Raw genomic sequence first — 12,168 nt, 5'->3', positions numbered from 1 at the left:
TATTAACTGTACTTATAGAAGTGGTAAGATGTTTATAGTAATAAATATAATACTCAATAAGAAGTGACAATTGCCTCAAGAGAAACAGTGCTATAGTGCAAGGAAGAAGGGAAAGATGACAGCCAGATTGGAGGGAAGAGGTTTGTACCAAAGCCAGCCTGTATGGACTACATAAATTTTACATTGACCTGGAGCAGGTTTAAACATTTAAAGGGACTTTACAAAGGAAGATTTAAGTGGCAAATGGATGAACAGATGTACTAAGGTTTGAAAGTGTGAAGCATTTACTGCAAATAGCTAAACTTTTTGCATATGTACATGTTTAGTTGCTTCAGTCATGTCCAACTCTTTGTGACCTCATGGATTGTATCCCCCCAGGTTTCTTTGTCCATGGGTTTTTCCAGGCAAGGATACTAGAATGGGATACATGCCCTCCTCCAGGGGATCTTCCTGATCCAGGGATCAATTGAACCCATGTCTCCTGTATCTCTTGCTTTGGCAGGCAGGTTCTTTACTACTAGCGCCACCTGGGAAGCCCACTAAACACTTTACATACATAAAGATAGTTAAATGAAGGAGCTCATTGGGTAGCTCTAGATCACTGATGGCAAAATAATATAAAAATCTGAAATTTTTTAAATACAGATTTTGGAACATCTGGTTAATGTTTTAAGAAGAATTTTTATTTAGAGGAATTAATCAGGCTATGGTTTGTAGAATACATTTTGGAAGTTGCAGACTGCAGAAGGAAGAACATTCCATAACAGTTAGAAATAAGGATGAAAATTGGATAACAGAGATAAGTGTCAAAAAATACTTAAAAAGGAGGAAGTACGTGGGAAATGACTGAATGAGGCAAATGATAAAGGTGCTGAATGGTGATTCGATGAAATAAAATCTGATGAATAAAGTCTTAGGACTTTAGAAGGAAATAGAGGTCTTTGAAAGAGAAGCAGACATGGTAGCACTTTCTCTGTTATATACACTGAGCAGAGTCAGGAGGAGTTTTTTAAGAAAGCATCTAGTGAGTGATTGAAAGAGCACAACCAATGCAGAAGAGCGAGGAGACTACCTAGATTAAGAGTCAACCTCACAGAGATGACGCTAAAGGCCTAAGACCAAGTAAAGAGTTTAGAAAGAGAAAAGGTCCTCTGAGAGACCCTTGAGAAGACTACATTTTGAGATCTGACACCCAGCAACGGAAAGGAAGGGGCATCAATAAGTATCGTACAATATTCAAATTGGTAGAAGGGGAAAACTGTCTAGAACAATGCAGTGGGAGTCAGAGGTGAAAAGAATTTCAAGCAAGGAGGCTGATAGATTGTGTTAAATGCTTTCAAAGGAAAGGCTATTGAAGTTCATAATCAATAGCCTCTTCCAGAAAGAAGTTATTGCAGAGATGGGAGCAAGATCCAGATTCTAGTTAGAAGGTCAAGAGGAGTTGAGGGAGTATATAAAAAGCATCCTTTCAATAAGGTCACCAGTGAAAGAGATAGAAAATATATGTTCCTGGTTTAAGTGAGCAATAGAATGGAGTGAAGATGTAGTTTAGGACAGAACTTAATTGAGCAGATTTGTTAGCTCAAAGGGATAATCTAAAAATCAAAGGCATGAAATACAGATGTAATAGTCAATGAACAGAGACTTTCCTGATGGCTCAGCCGGTGAAGAATCTGCCTGCAATGGAGAAGACCTGAGCTTGATCCCTGGGTTGGGAAGACCCCTTTGGGAAGGAAATGGCAACCCACTCCAGTATTCTTGCTTGGAGAATCCTATGGACAGAGAATCTCATGGATAGAGGAAGCTGGCAGGCTACAGTTCATGGAGTCACAAGGAGTTGGATGTGACTGAGCAACTCATTTTCAATAGTCAATGAACAGGTAGCTGAAAGATTGCAGGTATATCTGAGAGGTTGTGGGTTTGGTTCCAGGCTGCTGCAATAAAGTGAATATTGGGTTAAAGTGAGTAATACATTTTCTGGTTTCCTGGTGCATTTAAAAGTTACGTTTATATCATGCTGTAGTCTATTAAGTATTCAAGAGTATTGCATCTAAAACAATGTATATACCTTAGCTAAAAAATACTTGCTAAAAAATTCTAACCATTATCTGAGCCTACAGGGGTGAAGGGTCTTGCCTGGATGTTGCTGTTGATGCCTGCTGACAAATCAGGGTAGGCTTACTAGAAAGTTGGTGTGATTGTAGAAATTTCTGAAGACAGTAAAGCTTACCACACAGATTGACTCTTCCTTTCACAAACTATTTCTCTGTAGCATGTAATGTTATTAGATAACATTTTCTTTACAGAAATCCTTTCAAAATTGGAGTCAGTCCTCTCAAATCCTGTCACTGCTTTACCAACTAAGTTTATGTAGTTTCTAAATCCTTTGTTGTCATTCCCCAGTTTTCACAGACTCTTCACCAGAAATAGATTCCATCTCAATAAACTTTCTCTGCTCATTAATAAGAAGCAATTCCACATCTGATCAAGTTTTGTTATGAGTTTGCAGCAGTTCAGGCACGTCTTTAGGCTCCATCTCTAATTCTAGTTCTCTTGCTATTTCTACCACATCTGCAGTTGTATCCTGCACTGAAGTCTTGAACCCCTCAAAGTCATTCTTGAGGATTGCAATTAACTTGTTCCAAATTCCTATTAATATTGATATTATGACCTCTTCCCATGAAGTGTGAATGTTCTTAATGGCATCTAGAAGGGTGAATCTTTTCCAGAAAATTTTCAATTGATTTTTCCCAGATCCATCAGAGGAATCGCTACCAATGACAACTACAACCTAATGAAATGTATTTCTTAAAGATTAAGACGTGAAAATCAAAAGTACTGCTTGATCCATGGGCTGCAGAATGGATGTTGTGTTAGCAGGCATGAGAACAATATTAATGTTGTTGTACATCTCCATGAGAGCTCTACGGTGACCAGATGAATTGTCAATGAACAATAATATTTTGAAAGAAATCTTTTATTCTGAGCAGTAGGTCTCAATAGTGAGCTTAAAATATTCAGTAAACCATGTTGTAAACAGATGTGTTGTCATCCAGGCTTTGTTGCTCCATTTACAGGTAACAGGTAGAGTAGATACAGCACAATTCTCAAGGGCTTTAGGGTTTTCAGAATGGCAAAGTAGCATTGGCTTCAACTTAAAGTCACCAGTTTCACTAGCCCCTGATAAGACTATCTATCCACTGAAGCTTTGAAACCCAAGCATTGACTTCTCCTTTCTAGCTATAGATGCTAAGATGGCATTTTCAGCCAACATAAGGCTGTTTAAACTACATGGAAAATCTGCTGTTAGTGTAGTGACCTTCCTTAATTATCTCAGCTAGAGTTTGTATAATTTAAAGCTTCTACATCAGCACTTTCCTCTTCTCTTTGATTTTTATATTATAGAGACAGCTCCTTTCCTTAAACTTTATAAAGTAACCTCTTCTAGCTTCCAAACGTTCTTCTTTCTGGCTTGATAAAAGTGAAGAGAGTTAGGGCCTTGCTCTAGATTAAGTTTTGATTAGGAAATGTAGCTGATTTGATTTTTTATGCAGACCACTCAAATTTTCTCAATATCAGCAGTAAGACTGTCTTGTTTTCTTATTATTCATGGTTTACTAGAGCAGCACTTTTAATTTCCTTCAAGAAGTTTTTCTTTGTATTCACAACCTATTTATTTGGTACAAGAGACCTATCTTTAGGCCTATCTTAACTTTTATCACACCTTCCTCACTAAGCTGACTCATTTCTACTTGTTTATTTGAAGTGAGATATGTGTGACTTTTTCTTTCACTTGAACACTTAGAAATCATTGTAGGGATACCAGTTGGTCTCAGGGAATAGGGAGGCCCAAGTAGAAGAAGAGAAATAGAGGAAAAGTTGGATGGTATTGAAGTCAGAACACTAACAGCATTGATTGATTCTTGTTTATTCGCTCAGTCATGTCCAACTCTTTGCAACCCCATGGACTGCAAAACACCAGTCTTCCCTGTTCTTCACCATCTCCCACAACTGCAGCATGCCAGGCTTCCCTGTCCTTCACCATCTGTCAGAGTTTACTCAAACTCATGTCCATTGAGTTGGTGTTGCCATCCATCCATCTCGTCCTCTGTCATCCCCTTCTCCTACCTTCAATCTTTCCCAGCATCAGGGCCTTTTCTTATGAGTTGGCTCTTCACATCAGGTGGCAAAAGTATTTGGAGTTTCAGCATCAGTTCTTCCAATGAATATTCAGGGTTGAATTCCTTTAGGATTGATTGATTTGATCTCCTGTCAGTCCAAGGGAATTTCAAGAGTTTTCTCCAACACCACAGTTCAAAAGCATCAATTCTTAAGTGCTCAGCCTTCCTTATAGTCCATGAATAGTGGACTATAGGCTACATGAATACTAGAAACACCATAGCTTTGACTATGTGGTACTTGTGGGAAAGTCTCTGCTTTTTAATATGCTGTCTAGGTTGCTCATAGCTTTTCTTCCAAGGAACATATGACTTTTAATTTCATGCCTGCAATAATCATCTGCAGTGCTTTTGGAGCCCAAGAAAATAAAGTCTGTCACTGTTTCCATTGTTTCCCCACCTATTTGCCATGAAGTGATAGGACCAGATGCCATGATCTTCATTTTTTGAATGTTGACTTTTAAGCCAGCTTTTTCACATTCTTGTTTCACCTTCATCAAGAGGCTCTTTAGTTCCTCTTTGCTTTCTGTGATAATGGTGGTGTCATCTGCATATCTGAGGTTATTGGTATTTTCCCTGGCTTTCTTGATTCCAGCTTCTACTTCATCCTGCCCAGCATTTCACATGATGTACCCTGCATAGAAGTTAAATAAACAGGGTGCAATATACAGCCTTGATGTATTCCTTTCCCAATTTGAACCAGTCCGTTGTTCCGTGTCCTGTTCTAGCTGTTGCTTCTTGACCTGCACACAGGTTTCTCAGGAGGCAGGTAAGGTGTTCTGGTATTCCCATCTCTTTAAGAATTTTCCACAGTTTGTTTTGATCCACACAGTTAAAAGCTTTGGCATAGTTAATGACCCAGAAGTAGATGTTTTTCTGGAATTCTTTTGCTTTTTCTATGATCCAAAGGGTGTTGGCAATTTGATCTGTGGTTCCTCTCCCTTTTCTAAATCCAGCTTGAATCCACTGGAAGTTTTTGGTTCATGAACTTTTGAAGCCTAGTTTGGAGAATTTTGAGCATTACCTTGCTAGTGTGTGAAATGAGTGCAATTGTGTGGTAGTTTGAACATTCTTTGGCATTGCTTTTCTTTGAGATTGGAATCAAAACACTTTTTCCATTCCTGTGGCCACTGCTGAATTTTCCAAATTTGCTGGCATATTGAGTGCAGCACTTTCATTGCATCATCTTTTAGGATTTGAAATACCTCAGCTGGAATTCCATCATCTCTACTAGATTTATTCGTAGTGGTGCTTCCTAAGGCCACTTGACGTAACACTCCAGGATGTCAGGCTCTAGGTGAGTGGTCACACCATCATGGTTATCTGGGTCATTAAGATCTTTTTTGTATAGTTCTGTGTATTCTTGCCACCTCTTCTTAATATTTTCTGCTTCTGTTAGGTCCATAACATTTCTGTCCTTTATTGTGTCCATCTTTGCATGAAATGTTGCTTTGTAGAGATCTCTAATTTTCTTAAGAGATCTCTAGTCTTTCCATTCTGTTGTTTTCCTCTATTTCTTTGTATTGTTTATTGAGGAAGCCTTTCTTATCTCTCCTTGCTATTCTTTGGAACTCTGCATTCAGATGGGTATATCTTTCCTTTTCTCCTTTGCCTTTGCTTCTCTTCTTTTCACGGCTATTTGTAAGGCCTCCTCAGACAACCATTTTGCCATTTTACATTTCTTTTTCTTGGGAATGTTTTTGATCACTACCTCCTGTACAATGTCAGAACCTCTGTCCATAGTTCTTCAGGCACTCTGTCTATCAGATCTAATCCCTTGAATCTATTTGTCACTTCCACTGTATAATTGTAAAGGATTTCATTTAGGTCATACCTGAATGGTCTAGTGGTTTTCCCTACTTTCTTCAATTTAAGTCTGAATTTTGCAATAAGGAGTTCATGACCCGAGCCACAGTCAGCTGCCAGTCTTGTTTTTGCTGACTGTATAGAGCGTCTCCATCTTTGGCTGCAAAGATTATAATCCATCTGATTTAGGTATTGACCATCTGGTGATGTCCATGTGTAGAGTTGTCTCTTGTGTTGTTGGAAGAAGGTGTTTGTTATGACCAGTGTGTTCTCTTGGCAAAAGTTTGTTAGCCTTTGCCCTGGTTCATTCCATACTCCAAGGCCAAATTTGCCTGTTACTCCAGGTGTTTCTTGACTTCCTACTTTTGCATTTCAGTCCCCTATAATGAAAAGGACATCTTTTTTGGTGTTAGTTCTAGAAGGTCTTGTAGGTCTTCATTAATTGATTAAGTTGCCTGTTTTATAAGGGTGTGGTTCATGGTGCCCAAACTACAATAGTAATGTGAAAGATAACTGATTACAGATCAGCGTAGTAAATATAAAAATAATTTAAATGTTTGAAATACTATGAATTTACCAAAATTGACCCAGAGACATGGTGTAGGCAAATGCTCTTGGAAAAATGACACCAGTAAGGGCTTCCTTTGTGGCTCAGTCGGTAAAGAATCCACCTGCAATATATTGACCTGGTTGGGAAGATCCCCTGGAGGAGGGCATGGCAGCCCACTCCAGTATTCTTTCCTGGAGAATCCCCATAGACAGAAGAGCCTGGTGGGCTACAGTCCATTGGGTCACAAAGTGTCAGACACAACTGAGCAACTAAGCACAGACTTGACTCAGAGTTGCCATAAATCTTCCATTTGTAAAATACACAATATTGTTGAAGCTCAGTCAATCAATGTGTGATTTAAAAAGAAAAAAAAAAAGAAAAAGTGTGCGTATAGTCAGAAAAGAGCTGACTGAGGCAAAAGAATGAATACTATTCCACATTCAGAGGAGAGAAGACATCCCCCCACACCCCATCGAGACAAGAAGAAGGAAGAGGCCCTGAGAAACACATAATATTAACATAAAGATTGAGAGAGGTTAGAGTTCATGACTGAGAGAGTTTAGAATTTATGCATTGCCTTAATCTTCAGTTTTTTGAGAACAGTCTGAAACTTTTGGGGAAGATGCATATAAGATGAGACAAAGTAAACAAGTAAACAGACAAAAGGATTGTTAGCTGTTCATGGCCTGAGCAGACAGTCAATAACATGGACTTTTATCATGACCAGATGACCTCAGCCTATTGCTATTTCAATGATTCTAGAGGTTTTGGGAACAGAAATGAATGAGGAATGGTAAGTATACCCAAGAACTAATATTTCTTGTTGTTGTTCAGGTGCTCGGTCCTGAATGACTCCTTCTGACCCCATGGACTGCACTAGGCCAGACTTCCCTGTCCTTCACCATCTCCCGGAGTTTGCTTAAACTCAAGTCCATTGAGTCAGTGATGCCATCCAACCATCTCGTCCTCTGTCATCCCCTTCTCCTCCCACCTTCTATCTTTCCCAGCATCAGGGTCTTTTCTAATCAGTCAGCTCTTCTCATCAAGTGGCCAAAGTATTGGAGCTTCAGCTTCAGCATCAGTCCTTCCAATGAATATTCAGGACTGCTTTCCTTTAGGATTGACTGGTTTGATCTTGCAGTCCAAGGGACTCTCAAGAGTCTTCACCAACACCATAATTCAAAAACATCAATTCTTCAGTGCTCAGCCTTCTTTATGGTCCAACTCTCACATCCATACATGACTACTGGAAAAACCATAGCTTTGACTATACAGACCTTTGTTTGTATAATATTAATATTTATAAAAAGAATGTAGTCAGGCAAGGAGAGAGAACCTAGTGTGCTCAGCTAGGTGTTTACTGACATAGTAGGATCTTGGAGAGTGGGTGGGAGGAGGGAAGTAAATGATTTGTAAAGGGAGATAGTCTGTGAGAATATGGAGTAGCTAAAGAACCATATCATCAAAGGGACTTCCGTAGGATTTAAATAGGAAGTATTAAAAAATTGAAGCTTGTATTTAGTGCAGCAGATTTCAAAATTCAGCATCTTGTATCTGAAGTGTTTTTAGATGATTTTGCAATCCAAAATGAGAGCATGCATATGGGGAGCCAAAATTAATTGAAGGACACTAAAGACTTTTGTTAGAATGATTAACATTAGCAACTATAAAGATTTATTACCAAGCCTTATTAACTATTTATAATGTGCCAGACACTATGCTAAGTACTTTAGTTCTATTTACTCAGTTCATCTTCACCTACTTGCTGTGTGGTAGGTAATATTCACAGCCATTTGGCTGATTACTTTCCCCCCCAGTATAATTGATTGAATTGTTTGGTGTGACATTGTAGAGATGCTTAAAAAGATCATCTTAGCTAACTCAACTATAATCAAGGTTTTATATTTTCTAAATACCCTGAACACTTAAGGTCTGCACAGGTGTATGTAAATAGTTCATGGATGACATTACAGAGCAGTTAACTTAGAATAGAACATGCTACATAGCCCTGGCTATGGCTGTAGATATTATTTAAGGCAGAATAATATGTCTGAACTGTTTGAGAGAGCTAACTGCTATTTCAAATACACAGAAAAAAAAAAAGTCCTAGTAGGATCCATCTTCAGAAAATATAAGATTTTTTTTTTTGAGCAATTGCAAATTTTTAAAAGATTTTGTTACTTTAAAAGTGAAACTTATTTGAGCCATTCTTATGGTTAAAATATAATTTATTGTTGCCATTTATTATATATTTCTCACATATTTGTAGGAATCATCACCAACTATAAGATGAAATTCAATACATGTATTTAAGTTAAATGCATTTATTCTTTACTAGTAAATATACAAGTGAATGGGCACTCTGAACTGATCATTAAAAATGCACCATTTAACATTCTTAAGCACTTAGTTACATTATAATAGGATAATTGCAGCAATTTCTGTTCCTCATTTCATTAAATAGACTATTCAGCAGTGTGGTACCTTACATAGTTATTTCCATGAGCTTCAAAAACCCCAGTCATGTGAGGGTCCTGGCTACTTCATAACTGGCATCTGCTTAGCTTTGTTACTATTTCTCATTACAACTCAGTAGGTCAATGACACTGTCCATGATAGGAACCCAGCAAGACTAGAAGCAATAAAACAGGTCAGGCCAAGTGAGGCTCTGCTGCTGCAACTGAGGGACAGTTAGTTGCCTGAGTGTAAAACAGTGATAGCACTGGGAGAAACAGAAAACTCTGTGATATGGTAGGTATCCAAGTACAATATTATATTGAGGTTTTTCAATGAAATACACTGTTCAGTTAGAGGACATGAGCACATCCTGTGGCAGAAGAGGACATAATTTTGAGAAAAAACATTGAGTTTTCTAACAATCTCAAACTGCCATTGAATAACACAGAGGTTAATCTGAGTATACTTTATACCAGGCCCTTGGTATCCAAGGTTCCTCCACGTCAGATGACTCACCCAACACTGGATTGTGTAGAAGTGTGGCATTTACTGTTTAAAATATTTGCATACAAGTGGACCCAAGCAGTTCAAACCCACATTGTTCAAGGGTCAAGTGTACCTGAATGAACATCCTAAATCTAAGTTACTAGACCAGTGTTTCCGATCTAGTAAATTTAGCAGCACAGTAGAATCACTTAGGACCTTTACACAGTATCGAAGATCTGGACCCATTCCCGGCCAATTAAATCTAAACTTGAGAGAATTACCAAAACATGGAAGTGTAGTTTTTTCAGGGTGTGTCAAGTGCTGCTAATGTGCTATGAATCTTGAAAATCTCTATTCAGAAATAATTATTGGTTTATAGATAGATTCATTTGTGAACTAGAACTTTTTTCAGTTTCAATGTATACTGCTTTTACAGAAAGACTTTGTGTAGGTCACTGATTTTAATTAATCTTTTAAGATCAATAATTATTCCTTGTGAAAGTTAGCACCTGATTTCTTAGTTTCTACAGAGAAAGTTTGAATGTGAGAACCAAAATCATTTATTCCTAGTAAAAAGTTTTGGATCTATGCCAAATGTCCTTCTAAACCCATGAATAGTATACAGGATTTATGTTTCTCTATAGGGTTATATGATTCATTTTATCATTTTAATTAGGTAAAACAATTAGCTGTAGACAATTAGATGTGAAGCTATTATGATACTTATGTAACTATTATTAGATACTTAATGCCTATAAATATTTCACAGCACTTATTTTTCCTATTCAAATAGATTGTAGATCTTTTCATAGAGAAACCATTTCCATAAGTTTCTGGAGTTCCTATTAAAATAATTTATAAGTAGGTGACAGGATCACAACTAGAAGTTTCATGACTAGTTCAGCTCTTTAAGGATAGTGATAAGAACACAGATTTCTCTTCCCTATGCCTTTCACACAGTATGTATATGCCCCTGTCTTAAATGGCCAGTGTTCCTTATATCTATTTGATCACCCATAAGAAAACTATAGACTAATCTAAGTTTAGTTTTACAGAAAATGTGAAATAAAATGCTGTTTATTAATTTTAAAACCTCTTATAATTTGGCTTTATGTTTCCAGTTTGAAATTTTTAAGTATACTGCTTTTTATTTAAAATGTTTTAGAAATACTTGCTATAGTCTCATTAAACTCCACATATTGTTTTCAAAAGATATTCTTTTGTTTTTGTTTTTTTTCAACTAGGACCCCAACTATGGCTGGTGGCCTATTTTCTATTGACAGAAACTACTTTGAAGAGATAGGAACTTACGATGCAGGAATGGATATCTGGGGTGGAGAGAATCTTGAAATGTCTTTTAGGGTAATTTCATTTTACTTTATTTTTTGACTCTGAACATACTATGCTGTAGCATGCATGTGTACACTCAGTAATTTACTGTCAGATCTTTTTTGTGAAGTGATACAAATTACTGATCAGTTGGTCATTTTAATACTTGTTTAGAAGCTAGAGTCTTTTTGCATGCAATATTTACCATTAAATGGGAAATTAGAGGCATTTTTAAAATTTTCAAAGTAATTCTTGTATACATAGTTCAAAGGTATTAGCACTTTTAGTTTTTTAATTAAAGAAGGGCTTTATTTTTGAAATAAAACACTACCCTAAAGATCACTTGGTATTTTTGAACTGAAACTTGAAAGTGTTATGAAATATGTATTTACAAGTGCTACTTGAGGTTATTCTCAAATACCTTTAAGAACAACCTGTGTTCAAAGGCATTCTGGATAATTCAAGTAGCATGACTGTTTTCACAATCATAGACATTATTGTTTGATAAATGAGTTGCATGCAAATGTACTTTTTAAATGGCCTTCCAAGTAAACAAAAATTAAGAATTAATCCATCATATATCTGATACTAGGAAATATATTAATAATTTTAATGTTGCATTTGAAAATTTTAAATATGAACACATAAGTGTTCCTTCTTACTAAGAAATCATGAGGAATAACATACTGTTTTTTTCTTCAAACCACATTCAGTATCATTTAAAAATTAGTTAAATTAGTAATACTGTTGTTTTTTCCTTCTATAATTTGACATGTTATTTGAAACACTATTGTTTTGCTGCATTATTTGTACAACAAAATTATTACAGTTTAGATATATTTATCTATGAAGTTCAAGAGTTATGCCTTTTAATTTCTCATTTAGAAAGTAAGCTTTATCATTCATAAATATAAATATATTTGATGTTATGTAAGCAAATGTCAAAATCTGAGAATAAGTATTACTTTGAGTTTATATAATGTGAAATTTATGGATCTTGAATAATATGGATTATTTTAGAAGCACTAGGATGTCTTTGTTATACAACTTTTTGCCTATAAATCTTCCTTACAGTCCAGTGTCTGAGATCATTAGTTAATGGAATTTTATTCTTTCTATATTTGTTTATATATTTATAGTCCAGTGGAACTTGCCCCACAAGGCTTAATAGCATACTTAGGATTGTCTTCTTCCTGTCAAGTATGTGATTCATCTTTGCACAATCTTTGGAACATTTGGAGACCCGAATTTTTTACTCAGTGTAGTTCTCAAAGTACAGAATGTAAAAGCTAACAGTTAAAAAAGAAAGAAGAAAATAGATGGAAGGAAGGGAGTTAGAAAGGAAAGAAAGTATATTCAAAA

At 36.4% G+C, this 12,168-nt stretch overlaps 1 protein-coding gene across 1 annotated transcript in view; it reads left to right on the top strand.

The window, feature by feature from the left end:
* Positions 1–12,168, top strand: part of GALNT13 (polypeptide N-acetylgalactosaminyltransferase 13) — a 636,905-nt gene that overhangs the window by 415,855 nt on the left and 208,882 nt on the right. Inside the window, exon 8 of the mRNA XM_068968207.1 lies at positions 10,722–10,839. Within this exon, the coding sequence (XP_068824308.1) occupies positions 10,722–10,839 (118 nt within the window). The remainder of the gene's footprint in view (positions 1–10,721; positions 10,840–12,168) is intronic.

The sequence above is a fragment of the Capricornis sumatraensis genome, chromosome 3 (genome assembly GCF_032405125.1).
Source record: "Capricornis sumatraensis isolate serow.1 chromosome 3, serow.2, whole genome shotgun sequence".
Taxonomy (NCBI): Eukaryota; Metazoa; Chordata; class Mammalia; order Artiodactyla; family Bovidae; genus Capricornis; species Capricornis sumatraensis.
This window is presented reverse-complemented; position numbering and strand designations above follow the sequence as displayed.